This window comes from Embiotoca jacksoni, unplaced genomic scaffold (genome assembly GCF_022577435.1).
Source record: "Embiotoca jacksoni isolate LCO1_2020_lvr unplaced genomic scaffold, fEmbJac1.0.p SCAF_12, whole genome shotgun sequence".
NCBI lineage: Eukaryota > Metazoa > Chordata > Actinopteri > Embiotocidae > Embiotoca > Embiotoca jacksoni.
This window is the reverse complement of record NW_027185252.1, coordinates 1351139-1365386: the sequence shown is the minus strand read 5'-3', so window position 1 is coordinate 1365386 and position 14248 is coordinate 1351139. Positions and strand designations below refer to the sequence as shown.

Genomic DNA, 14248 nt, shown 5'->3' with positions numbered 1-14248 from the left:
CTTTTACTTATTTTTTTTTTTTTAATTTATTTTATTTTAAATCTTTCGCATAATTTTTCTGCGATTTATGCAGCGAGCTAAACGGAGCTAAACTGTCAGTTTTGGGCTGAAAATAAAAACGCGTGGTCGGTTTGGTGACCAGGCCGCGGACGTGTCGGTGGTTTCGGGGCTTCGGGTGTTTTCGGGGCTTCGGGTGTTTTCGGGTGTTTTCGGGGCTTCGTGTTCGGGGAGCGGAGACGACGCCCGACCGCTGGACGCGATGCTAAACGTTTAGCTTAGCTTAGCTGAGCGCCCGCCGCCATTAAGCCAGCCGAGGCTAAAGCTAAAGCTAAAGCTGCTACTAACCGCAAGGGGGCCTTTTTAAGGTTATCACCCCGAAAAGGGGGCTCGATTCTCTGTTATGCTTTTTTTTGTTTTTGTTTATTATTATTATTATTATTATTGTGGTTTCTGTCTGAGTCGTTCTTGTTCGTTTTTAATCCCAAAAAAAAAAAAAAAAAAAAAAAAAAAAAAAATCGGTTTGAATCGGGGCAACTTTACCGCAAGCTAACGCGACAGGCTAGCTGTGTCGTCCGCTTCCAGGGAAGAGGGATATTTATATTTATTTTATATTTGTAGGATAAATGACGCGTATTCACCTATATTTTAAAGATATTATTCACACTGGCTAAAAAAAAATGCACACAACACTAAAAAAAAAACAACCAACATTAATCTAGCTGCCGTGTGCTAGCTCGTGAGGCGTTCACGGCACTAAAAAAAAAAGAATCACAGCTTTATGCGGTTAACGAGGATTCAGTGTGTGTGTGTGTGTGTGTGTGTGTGTGTGTGTGTGTACCTTTTTGATGTTGTAAACACGGGTCAACATCCCGATGCCTCGGTCGTTGAGGATGGTGAGTTTTTCCGCCAGCTTCTGCTGGCTGGGCTGGATCACTCCCCGGGACATCTTCCTTCGTCTGGTCGGTGTTTTTAAAAAAACAAAAAAACAAAAAAAAAAACAACCTCCGATCCAACAAATCCCGTTAAAAAAAAAAAAAAAAAAAAAAAAAATCTCAGCCGGAGAGGACGGAGTAAAATAAGGTGTGTTTTGTTTGTTATGCCGTGGTTGGAGTCGCTCCCATGCTCGGATGTTCGGGGCCGGAGCTTCCTGTCTCCACCCCGCCGTCCCTCTGCCTGCTGGCGCTTCAGGAGTTGTCCTGGTTTTCACGACGAGGCTGCGTTCACGTGTCCCCTCCGTAATCGTAAATCTCAAATTACTTTATCCCAATTTTTTTTTTTTTTTTTTTTTTTGTGAACAGCTAAAATATACAAGCCTTTTACAATACTGTACATTTTGTGGTAGGATAGTAAATTTTCGTCATATTAAAAAAAAAAGGAAGAAAATTGGGGATTCATCAGCTCAGTTGATGCTTTTAAAAGAAAGCCCAAAACATATCTCTTGCTACTCTTGAACCTCTCTTGCACTCTGAATTTAAAATGCATATTGCTTATTTAATATTTTAACTCTATTTGTGTTTAATTTTTTTTAATTTAATCTAATTTATTTTCTATATTTTTAAATCTGCATGTAATTATCTTGTTGTAACGCACTTTGAGCTGCATTTCTTGTATGAAAGGTGCTGTATGTATTATGTATTTATGTATATTATATTTTATTATTTTTTATTTATTTATTTTTATTTTATTATTTTATTTATTTATTTATTATTTATATTTTACATTTTTTTACTGCTATTTTATTGCTTTTCTATTATTCTATTATTATCTTATTGCTTCTGTATGCTGCTGTAGCGAAAAAAAAAATTCCCCTCAGGGATTAATAAAGTAACTACCTACCTACCTACAAATAAAGTTTATTATTATTCTTAGTAGTAGTAGTAGTAATATAGGTAATTAAAGATAATAAGACAACATAAACACACTAGAAGGCTATTACATTAATTGCACTCTTGGTTTCATGCTGTTTCTGTAGGACATGCACATTTTTTTGGGGTGGAAATTTGATCGTACATAAAGTGTATCGCAAAATACAAAAATAAGAGTAGATATTTTCTTTTATTAACTTTAAACTGACAAATACGTGTCTTTTAAACGGTATCAAAGGGACATTTTCTGATTGAAATTTGCCTAAATACCAGGCATATTTCAGTGTTCATTGAATCCTTGTAATTTACAATTTTACTCCGAGTCATCGAACGCATCACTTTGTATGACGCAGCTTCCGACTCAGCTGTCAGTTCGGTGTTTTGAAGCCATTATTGCAGCTCCTTCAGACGCCTTTCTCGCGCACTTCTGCCTCGTATTTAGCGCGTTAACTGTAATAATGTCACGTTTTAAAGCAGTGATGACCTAAATCTTTGCAGAACATTTTAGACCAGGTGGGTGCACGAGGCAGGGAAACTCGCACGTGATTTCTTCAGATTCAGATGTTATCTGCAGCTCAAAGCCCACTTTTCATTTCAAGATTTGACATTTTGGACAAAGGTTTGCTGCTATAAACCAGTGTGACTTAAATCCACTGTGTGTACAGTTCTGTTGTGACACAGTATTGTAAGTTAAAAGGAAATTAGTGTAAAATCCTCAGAAATTTCTGCTCCACCGAAAGAGAACAATTATTTTTGGTATGTTTTGTGGTTGTTTATCTCGACTGCTATTAATAAATATGAATAACAACTCATCTGTAAACTTAGTGCCTTTTTCTTCTCATTGTTTGTTTCAGTTGAGGTCCTGTAACACTCTGGCCTGCGATGCATTCACTGGCTCAGGAGATCCAGGGCTTCTCCAAGAACCGCCTGAAGAAGCAGTGCACGTGTGTCACCACGGTAACGGGCAAAAAGCTGCTGGAGAGGAGGAGGAGGAGGAGTGATGGAGGAGAGGGAGAGGTGGAGCAGGTTGAGGAGCTGGAGGAGGGAGGCGGATGCGGGTTTGTGGAAGATAAAAGTCTGGACCTTCAAGTTGGTGTCGTCAGACCTTTCCTGCTGCTGGGTAACATTTCTACTTAACACAATAATCACAGCTGTTGTTTTTTTTTTACTGCTACGAGCTTCCACAACTACACGGCACCATTGATATTCCCACTCAGCTCGTCCAGCCTCATGACCCCAGTTTTCTTCAGTCAACTTTTCATTGGATCCCGTCTGACCCTAAATCCCTCAATATGTAGAAAGTTTTTCTCACTGATAATAATAATAATAATAAACTTTATTTCTATTGCACCTTTCGTACAAGAAATGCAGCTCAAAGTGATTTATAGAGAATTATATGCAGTGTTTGACAAAAAAAATGTTATAAAATTAAACACAAATAGAGTTCAAATATAAAATATGCATTTTAAAGGCGCGGTAGTTCAGAGTGCAAGAGAGCTTCAAGAGTAACTAGTTAAAGGCAAATGTAGGAGCTCAATAATTTGTGACAGGTATTATAGTTTTGAGTCTTTATTTCCATCCCAATATTGAATTTCATTGCTTTATTCTCAAAAGTTTCAAAGGAAGAAGGCATGCTGGGAAATGCTAAATTTGTTTGTCCAGTTATCTTACTCCCTGTAAAGTGTGATATTTTATGTGTGGGGCGTTTGAGGTGAACGGAGGGGCCCAAAAAAACGTGTTACGCTGCAGACGCAAAAATAAAAACTGGTTTTAAACTCTACTGTAAAAATAAAAGTACAGACGGTTGCAGGGAAAAAAAAAATCTACTGAGACTGAAGGGAGGAAAATTTTTCGACACTTAAAATAATGATAGTACTGGTTACGAGTTAATTGTCCGTTATTACTTCAACTACCGTTGAAAGCGCTGCCGATAATCTACGTCGTCGTGAACCGATAGCGCGTTAATTTAAAACACCTTTCAGCTCTTTACCTACGAGAACGTCAGGGCGGGTTCGAACAGTAAAGAAGATCGACTGTAATTCTCGAGACGCGGTAATCGGTTCAGTATTCCAGTCCACAAAGGGACCGGGTCACGGCTGTTTCCTGGCAATAAATAAATAAGTTCCCTAATAAATCAATGTCATTAATTTTGGATTCGTCTCAGGGAGAGCGGTGGCCTACCCTTCAGCCGGAGGACGCGGGCTGACATCCCTACGTAGTCAGCATGTACCCGCCCCATGCCGACGTTGTCCTTGAGCCTTGACATTGAGTCCCCCCTCCCCGGCTCCGGGGGGCGCCGTTCGCTTCTGTAGCCGCGACGCTGCGCTTTGACCCCGAGAGAGCGGGAGAGAATCAAAGAGCGAACGTCTCAGCAGGGATCGATGAAAGTGTTACAGCTGTTAGAGGCTCAACAGAGGTGACTCTTCTCCACACGGCACAAAACTGATGTTCACTCCACATTATCACATCGCAGTAACATCACAGGCACACATTCACTTTAAATATCCTCAAGAATCAAGTTCTGTTTTGATAAGTTGTAAAATAAAAAATGTTTAAAAAAAGAGCATGAAATAAAGGTTTAATGACTTTACCTCTTGCACAGTTTGACTAAAAGCCTTCAAACTTCAACCCTTTTTTTTTTGTCGAAACTTTGTAGATTAGACAAATTAAACACTGTAGATTAGAAATTCATGTTTCTTTTCATAAAAATGTGTTTATGTTTTATAAAATGTATGATTTATGCAGGCAAAAAAAAAATCCTTAAATGTAATTGTATAACAACAATGTAGGTGTAAATTACGTACAAACTTACTTTTTTTTTTTTTTTTGGAGTCTCGACTCTGATATGCGTCTTAGTGAAGTGAATTCATAGTTTTACCAGTGTTGTTAAAAGAAAATACATTTCTCCCAACAAATTTATGAAACACTATAAATAGAAAAACAAAAACCCACAAAGAAGACGACTTGAGTTGAGTCAACAAATACTTTTTTACAGTGAAGCCTTCCTGTTTTATTGAAGAAACTCAACGAGGACGGCACATTTTTGAATTTCATTTTACTATAAAAATCTTCATGCATCTGACAATAAAGTTTGGAGTCTTGAAAGAATTTTAGATTATAGACACCAAAAGAAAATCTCTTCACTTTATCTAAAACCCCCCAAAAAAGGACCAAATATGAGGATATAAGATTTTCACTCTACAAGTAAAACCCAACAAAAATCAATAAAAAAAAAAACAATCTTAATGTCAAGCTTTTTATGCAAAGATGGATAACCGTCCTCTGATGTTCAGCAGACTGAACGCGGTCGCTCGTCAGACTCCTCTTAAAAAAAAAAAAGTGCGATAAAAATCCCGCCATGTGTCACTTTAAATCTTCTCCCTCTATACCGATGAGACATACGGGCTGAAGCGCAGCTTATATCCAAACACACACACGCTTCATCCTTTGGATTTAGATTTTCCCTTTTCGACACCACGACTTTGGCATTATGTAAAAATAAAAAATAAAAAGTGTCTCGGCTAAATGCAAAGAGTGCAAATGTTGTCGCTTTGAAGACGGTAAGCTGCTGCGGAGAATCTGGAGGAAGTCCTGCCGTCGTTCCTCCCCACATACGTCTCCTTCACATATTTAGAGCTCCTGCTGACATCTGTGTCGTTGATGAGGAGTCGTTTGACAAATGGAGGGCGACTGTTGTTTCCTTCTATTTGAACTGCTTGTTTGGTCCTTTTCACTTTATTCCCTCTACTAGTCTTTGACCTTCAAACTTTTGCTGTTCTGAAAGGTTGTCGTCATGAAAAAAATGCCTCTTTGCACCCATATTATAAACTTTCCTTCTCTGCAGCTGCAGATAATATTGACTGTATATCTATTTTTTTTTTTTTTTTTTTTTTTTTTTTTTTTTTTAAGCCCAGTCTGGTACTGCTACACAAATCATCTGATTCCTATCCCAGTCTCTTTTTCTTTTCTGTAGCTTTAAGCCACTTTGCTGTTGGTTTCTGCTGACTGATATCGTCCCCTTGTTCGGTGGAGCAGCTGTTCAGAAAAGGGGTTTTTGTGTCTGGATGATATCGGTGCTGATGTCCTGCAGCTAATGCATTTTAATGCTAAACTTTGCACCATTTCAGGTTTTTTTTTAAACTCCTTAAAGAAAAAGGCTCAGATGTTTTTTTTTAAGGGACTCTGACGGTTTATTTTATGAGGAATAAGCCTTTTTTTTTTTTTTTTACAATCAGTTAATTGTATTTGTAATCTATAAAATGTCAGTAAATATTAAAAATAGTTTACCACAGCTGAAGGTGACATCTTCAGATCACTTGTGTTGTCCCAAAAAAATGTCTGAAAGCAAAAGATATTTGATTTAAAATGATAAAAAAAACATGCAAATTACAGAAAACGACTAAAATCTTCATAAATTTAAAATGAGGAATAAAGCAGAATTGTGATGATCTTAGACCAGCTGGTGCTGCACAGCTGAATTACATTTTTTTTGTCTCATGCTAAAACAACAAGAGATACTGAAATAAAAAAAATAAAAAAACTCTTTCTTGTTTTGATCATTTTATCATTCTAACATTTGTATTCTACTATTTACGTAAGAATTTATGCTTTGGCGATACGTTTAATCAAAACGTCGTGCCGATAAAAGCGAAATTGAAAACGAATTGACATGCTGATTAATATTCAGGTAAAGAAGAAGAAGAAGGAGGAGGAAGTGATTCTGTAACGATGATGATGTCTTCATCATTTAAATTTAGAGCAGACTGTCATCTCATCGACTTCTTTCTGCCTTTTCAGCCTCTCAGGATGCAGCCCACGACATCGACACCCTGCAGAGATATAAGGTCAGTACAGTGTGTGTGTGTGTAGGTGGGATGGGGGGTGGAGGGGTGGGGGTTCAATAGAGCGGGCATGCCCTTGCCTTGTAGTGATAGCATGTGTAGTGACATGAGATTAGAGGCAGCCATGTAGGTGAGCTTTCCTGCGGGACGAGCAGCCGGCCGACAGCCCGGAGGAAGCTTCATGACTCATGCAGTGACAGTTTAGCTCAGCAGAGGGAGTAAATGATTACAGCAAGTCTCGGCGCCGCCGACGCTCCTTCCACATCACAGAAATGTGACTACTCCTCTCTGCAGTGGCTGCTCCCCGACACCGGGCATATTCGCTTGCCTGTGCAGTCCTCGGGGATGATGAATTGGAGAGCGAGAGAGAGACAAGATTACAAACACCATCACTTCCTGTTTCAGGGCAGAGGTGGGGGAGCGGGGGGTGGGGGTGGGGGGGGGGGGGGGCTGAAACCTTTGACTGCCTAAAAGCTCAGGAGATTTGACAGTTACCCCCCCCCCCCACCCCCACCCCCCCGAAGGAAACCTTTTTTCCTCGTTTAAGCACTTTCACACCAGCTTGGAGGTGCATGTTTCCTTTTTGATATTTTTGTTGGTTAAATCTCACATTAAAAACGGGAAGAACACACATCGACGGCACCGTGTGATGTTTACAGCGAAGGGGACGTTCGTTCGTTTCCCCGCGGTCGGGCGCTCTGACACGAGTCGGCTCTCTTGATCGTCTGCATCGTTTTCTTCCTCCTCAACATCCAGCGAATAAGTCACATTTCTGCCGACGTGCATCCGTCCCGAGTCTCTGCTGCGTTTCTCGCTCTGCTCTCTTTAAGCTTCTGCATCCTTTTGTAAAAGCAGATAAAGAGTGACGCGTTTCCTCGTGTGCATATGAGAAGTCAGACATTTCCTTTGTGTTTCTGCATGTAGAACCTTCATTGCATTGTGTGGTTTTTTTATTTTATTTATTTGAATAAATATGACACAGCTTGATTTGAGAACGCAACCTGCGAACACGGCGGCTCAGAAACAAGTTCATATTTCACAGGCTCTGAAAAGTGGATAGTTGTTGTACAGTATTTATTCATCTCCATATTTTTTCTGTTATATTTTGAACATTTAGTCAGTAACAACAGATTAAAATAAGCCTTCGAGGGCAACTGTGGTTCATTGGATGTAATTTTTCGTATCTATCAAAGAATGAACAAATGGACAAAGATTTATTTAAAAAAAATCAAATAGGATTTCATGATTCAGGAAAAATCTGATCATAAACAGACTTCATTAGTGATAAAATATGTTCTATACAATCATAAATGGAAATAGGCTGCCTTTATTCTGTTCTACTTCCTGTCTGTCTGCAGATCCGTCTACGAAGCACTTCTCATCTTTAAAATTTTATTTGGTTTAGTTTTGTTTACAAAAAAAAAAAAAGGCTCAGTAATTTCCAAAAACTGATAAAACATAACTTTAAGAACAGGAAATGGTGCATCTGTTGGGACTATTTTCAGCTGCGGATTAATACACAACATGAGCAGCAGGAATAAAATACAGTGAGTGTGTATTCGATGTGTTTTTAATACTTTTTAGACAACAGAGGCAGCAGACTGATACACACACTCGTCAGCTACTTAACATCACTTTACTGGTGCTTTTGACCTTTTTAATGGGACGTGTTGCCAATAATAATAAATATGGTGTAACCTCTAACTCCTTCCCTCAACATGTGGAGGAGGATTTTGGACGAGACGCGCGGTCGAGCAGCAGAACACATTATGCTGAGATGAAACACAGGAGATACTTTAGGCCTCTGAGTTAAAGCTAAATGTAAGTGAGAGTAGACAGATACTGCAAAATGAATTGGAGCCATCTGTCTTCTTTCCTGCCTCCCTCCCTCCTCCTCCTCCTCCTCCTCCTCTTCACCCCCCCACCCCCCTTTCTGTCCTTCTGCCCTCGCTCAGTCACATTCAGGTTGTGTCATGTCATCAACATGGCTGACAGAATATCTCTCTTCCTCTCTCTCTCTCGCCGAAAGCAAAAAGAGTCTTTTAAAGCGAGTCAATGCTCAGAGGGTTGTTCGCTCAAGGAGTTTTTATGTCTCTCCTCTTCCTCCACCCACCTCCTCCTTCTCCTCCGTCAGGTGTCTCACGTACTAAATGTGGCCTACGGAGTCGCGAACCTGTTCCCGGATCAGATGGTCTACAAGACGCTCCAGATCCTGGACCTCCCCGACACCGAGATCACATCGCATCTGGAGGAGTGCAGCGCCTTTGTAGATCGGGCCCGAGAACAGGTCACGCAAACACACGATTAGCACGACGTTACCCCACAGACTTGAGCTGCAATACCAGCGAGCGCCACTAGAGGTCGGCTCCAAAAAGCCTCCGGCTCCATAGACTCCCATTCAACTTCTCTCATCAAATCCAAAGTGAATAAAATGTGTCCATCAGTTATCTCGGTGTTGTTAGCTGAAGTCACTCCTTCTTATTAGTTTTCTGGAGGTCCATCTGACCACCGAGATTTTATTTACTGAGAATTTTCTGGGACTAGTTGAATGGGAGTCTATGGAGCCGGAGGCTTTTTGGAGCCGACCTCTAGTGGCGCTCGGTGGTATTGCAGTTGAACACACTTCATCATCGGCCTCATTTTTCAGACCTTGAAGCGACGTCCACTTTTCTATACAGTCTGACCTCCGAACTAGCTTGCGTTAATCACAGTGACGGCAGACGTGGAGGAATATTTCAATTTAAATAAAGCTGCAATACTTCAGGGTGTCATTTCAGAAAAACAAATCTTGCACAACCATAATATCCTGGTAACAGGATTAAAACTTCATGACTCACACTTGAACTCCCTCCATTAGCGCAGCTTTCTTTCTTCATCAGACAAAATTCATAGAAAAAGAAAAGACAGCGACGCCCAGACGAGGGAGTTCAGGGGATTACGCTTGTTTGCCTTCTTGACAGGAATGATGCGGCTCACGACCGAGTCTGAAGCTTCTGCAGTCAGCCGGCGAACTTCGGCTCAGTTCACTCTAATGACCGCTTTCATATCACAAAAAAATACACAGAGCCACAACACAGCAGATAAATAAATAAGATACTCCACGCAAATAGCCTCAGTTACATTTAGCTTCACATTCTGTAGTCTGCACTGGTTTTAAATTATAAATCTTAACAAATTAAACAAACAAGATGCAACAAATTAATTATTGAGATCTCAAGATGCCGGTAGACGAACTTTATTATCTTAAAAAAAAAAAGAGAGAGAAGCTGTTTCCTGCTGTTTTTATTCTTATGCTAAGCTAAGCTAACTGTAGCTTCACATTTACTGCGCAAATGTCAAGCACAAGAGTCGATGTCCTCATCGTTCTCTCAGCAAGACAATAAATAAACATGTCTCTGAAACTATTTCTTTAAACCGGAGAACAGAAATATCAGTAATTCATCAAAATGTGCCTAAAACTTTCAAAATAAAAGCACTTTGAAGTCTCTTATTGGATTCTGATTAACACATTTTAAATTCTTTTATAAGCAGAATTTGAATGTTGTCTCATTAAAGCAGCGCTAATGTGAACTATTTTTCATACGTGGTGGATATTTTAATTAACCGTATAACAATGCCTCATATGTCAAACGCTTAAAATCTCAATCTGCCAGGTGAGTGTTGTGAATAATGTCGAGTAAAAAGTGCAATATTTCCTTTTGAAATGCAAATAAGACAAAGTAGAAGCAGCATCTGACTGATACACCCAAAAGTGATCTATCCGTCCAAGTGCCTAAAATGTGCTGAGTCAGACAAACACACACACACACACACACACACACACACACACACACACACACACACACACACACACACACACACACACACACACACACACACACACACACGAGCTTCACGGTTTTCCCAGATTCTATTTAAACACTCGTACACCTTCCTTCTCGGAGGACGTCCATGCAGCCTGAAAACGCCGACTTTCATATCTGCCGGCTAATTTCACATGTCAGCGTGCACACGCAGCGACTCGGCCGCCTCACCGTGTGATGCATTCACACACACATCTGCAGCGGGCAATTATCTGCAACTCAGCACATAGCGAAGGTGAGCCGGAGCCGGTCCGATTGCCCGTTAAAATGCCGGGAGTCTGATTAATGCACAAAGTCCCCCAAAAAATGTCTCAGCCAACACTCAAATTTAATACTTTTTTTTTTTTCAGGGATTATTTCCTGGAAGAGACTTGTTGTTCTTCCTCTCAGCGCGCGCGTGTGTGTGTGTGTGTGTGTGTGTGTGCGTCAGGAGATTGACCGTAAGCAGAACATAATGTGATGTGAGCGCTGATATAAAAACACTCAACTCCAAAGCCCAATGAAATAACAGCAAAACAAGAAACTCTGACAAAACCAAATTAAGTCTCTGTGTTTGCCGTGATGGATTATCTGGCGCAGGCAATTTTCACTCTCCAGAAGTTTGCTGTTGTTTTTTTTTTGTTTTTGTTTTTTTTTAAAAGGAAGCAAAACAACACTGATATGTAACTGGCTGCAGACACCGGCACAGATATCAAGAAAAAAACTGAGCAGAGCAAAAAATGGAACTTTTTTGATTGATAGAAACTTATAAAAGACTGATATCATTCTGTTTGCTCCGCTCGTGCTTTATTAGATGGTATTGTACTCCGAGGGACGGCCTGATCGGGTTATATATAAAAAAAATAAATAAAAAAAAAAGCAGAGATTACAGTGATAGCGTGTCAATTACAGCGAGCCAATTTAAATCTCTCCCGTCTCGCAGTGGGCTATTGATTGACGTGGAAAATCCCAAAATGTGCTTACACCTTCTGCTCCATTTGGTTTTCAGCCCTGGAAAAAAAAAAACAGACTTTATTTCGCGATGGACAAAAAAAGAAAAGAAAAAGGAATGTGTCAATACGGCCGAGCTTCACGACGGAGCCGTGGGCCTGCACGCGTTGTCTCGAGATGTGGCTGGAATTTAAAAATAAATTACTTCCAGCTAGGCACTCCAGGCAGTAAAATAATGACATCAACATTAATATTAATTATATGGCGAGTTTTAACGCGCTCTCACGACGCTCCGTCCGACGCTGCTTTCAAAGATGTTGGAAAGTCAGAAATCACAGGGGACGAGAAAATCCAGCTGAGTCGCCATTCAAAGCTGTGATTTTGCACGACTATTACATATTACAATGGTGGTAACTGTATAAATGGCGCAACGTGATATCAGGCCACACACTGCTGATAATCTCATTTTTATGTGCTAATATTTGGAGATGTCAGCCTGTGAATCTTCTGCCACGTCCTCGATACAAGCTGAGGTGAGCGGAGGTTTTGTTTGTGCTGCCGGTACAATTGTATTTAAACTAAAAAGGTGGATTTTCTCCCGTAGACGCTCGTCTTTTATTAAACCACAGCGAGGTTCGTGAAATATCTAAAGTCACTCTGACATTATTTCTGGGACGTGACGTTTACTTAAGCGGCGGCAGAAACCTCAGATGTCTTCAAAACGTCAGCAGATAAAACTGAACAACTGGAGATGAGAAAAGAAAAAAAAAACATGTTTTTTGTGATGAAGGAAGAAATCACATGTTTAGTTTGCACGCGTTGCTACAATAATTGGAAACTGGTTATTTAACCACGTCGGTAAATCGCAACCCGGCACGGAGATGAATTTCTGCCCATAATGCAGTTTTTTTTTATGTTGTTTTCTAAACGCGACCACTTGAACAGGATGAGATGTGATTAAAGTCTGTCACACATATAATGTCCGTATTAAATGTGGCCAAACTTTGAAATAATGAGCTTCAGACTGCTCTGAACATTCAGTTCGCAGCGAGTTGAGGTCACCTAACTCCCGATTTCTTTATTTTGTCATCTTGCCACATTTCCAACATGTTTTTTAACAGATGATTGCCGCGGATGTTCGTGATGTCCACCTTTTTATATTTCGAATCTTATTCGGGCTCAAACTTTTGCTAACAGTTACTATTTCCAATCAATAACCTGAAATTATTTTCGTAGCTTTATAGGTTTCCTTTTTGTACCCTCACACCTGCAGCAGGATGAAGTGTTGGTCACAAATACTAGACAATATAAAAGTAGTTGTATCTTTCAGGTCTGACAAGTGAGGCCAATGTGCCTTCAATTGCAATACCACTGAGCACCACTAGGGGCTTGTTCCAAAAAAGCCTCTCGCTCCACAGACTCCCATTCAACTTCTCTCATGAAATACAAATTCAAGACTTTTTTTTCCACAAGTTATTATGGTGTCATTTGCTAAATTGACTCCTTCTGATCAGTGTTGTGGTGGTCCGTCTAAAAATAATTACATTTTTAATCAGATATCAGGCCTTAAAAAAAGCAGTATGTTTGCCACTTCTCTGTTTTCTCGTCTTACATCCTTCTTTCTCGTTTCTCTTTTCACAGGACGGTGCGGTTTTGGTCCACTGTAACGCCGGTGTGTCGCGCTCCTCCTCCGTCGTGATTGGCTACCTAATGTTGAGGGAGGGGCTTTCGTTTGATGATGCGTACAGCCAGGTGAAGCTGGCGAGGCCATCGATTCGCCCGAACCCCGGCTTCTATCAACAACTGCAGAACTACAAACCTTAAAGGACTATTACACCCAAATCCAACTACACTGCCAAACACTAAAATATTTATTTTTTTATATTCTGAACAGCTTCTAATATTGAGTGTAATAATAAAATGGTGGAAATTTAGATGTATCCTTAAATTGAGCACTGAAGGTGGAACATGAATAAAAAAATGTCACGTCATCATTTTGATATTTGTGTCAAACATCTTTATTTTTATAGTATATTGTGTGTGTGTGTGTGTGTGTGTGTGTGTGTGTGTGTGTGTGTGTGTTGTATTTTTAAACTTGGTTTGAAAATTGTGTGAAGAAACTGCTCTCCTATTGGATTTCTTCATTTTCCGAGGCACTTATTCTCTTCGCAGTATAGATCGTCCTCTAATTAAAGCTGCAGCGCGTTTCCTGAGGAACAAACTAGATTTCTCTCTCAACTATACAAAACAGGTACGCCATCAATTATAATGATTAGACCTCACTCGCTGCGATCGTCTCTTATCAATTTCACAACTTTAACAAAGTTGACGCCGCTCTCTTGAAATAATTAGCTTGTTGGATAATGAGGCAGAATCCAGTTGGCTCCTCGTGCTAATCGACAAACACCGCTGGGACGAGCTGCTAAAGCTGCAAACACACAGCGCACCCAAAACAAAAGGGGGGATATCCCACTGCTCGACACGGGGCCAGATGTGCGTTTGTTGTTCAGCCACCTGAGGACGTCGATGATTGATTGACATCGTTACGGTTAGCGGTCGAGTGTCGGGGGGGGGGGAAAGGGACGATCTGCACAGTCAGCAGAATGTAGTTAAAATATAAAACAGAAGATCCGATAATAGCGGGCGAATAATACCGCTTTTTCTAATCGCCCTGACGACGGGCATTTTTTTTTTTTTTTCCGATAACCAATCAAATTTGGCCACGATCTCGATCGGCCAATCGTCCCAC

At 40.4% G+C, this 14248-nt stretch overlaps 2 protein-coding genes across 6 annotated transcripts in view; one reads left to right on the top strand and one right to left on the bottom strand.

Annotated features, from left to right (window-relative positions):
- The window catches only part of nckap1 (NCK-associated protein 1), a 28273-nt gene extending 27089 nt beyond the window's left edge, over window positions 1–1184 (bottom strand). For all 4 annotated transcript variants that reach the window (XM_069144180.1, XM_069144182.1, XM_069144183.1 and 1 more), the window contains exon 1: window positions 839–1184. In XM_069144180.1, the coding sequence (XP_069000281.1) occupies window positions 839–946 (108 nt within the window). In that variant the 5' untranslated portion in view covers window positions 947–1184. The remainder of the gene's footprint in view (window positions 1–838) is intronic.
- A 1067-nt stretch (window positions 1185–2251) lies between these two features.
- Window positions 2252–13499, top strand: LOC138195101 (dual specificity protein phosphatase 19-like). Of its 2 annotated transcripts, none has more exons than XM_069144179.1 (5): window positions 2252–2378; window positions 2720–2985; window positions 6663–6709; window positions 8841–8993; window positions 13141–13499. In XM_069144179.1, the coding sequence occupies exons 2-5, from the start codon at window positions 2748–2750 to the stop codon at window positions 13321–13323; spliced, it is 621 nt and encodes a 206-aa protein (XP_069000280.1). In that variant the 5' UTR covers window positions 2252–2378; window positions 2720–2747; the 3' UTR covers window positions 13324–13499. The 2 variants fall into 2 exon arrangements, with proteins under 2 accessions (XP_069000280.1, XP_069000279.1); XM_069144178.1 differs by having other exon boundaries at window positions 2252–2621.
- The last annotated feature ends 749 nt before the right edge of the window (window positions 13500–14248 follow it).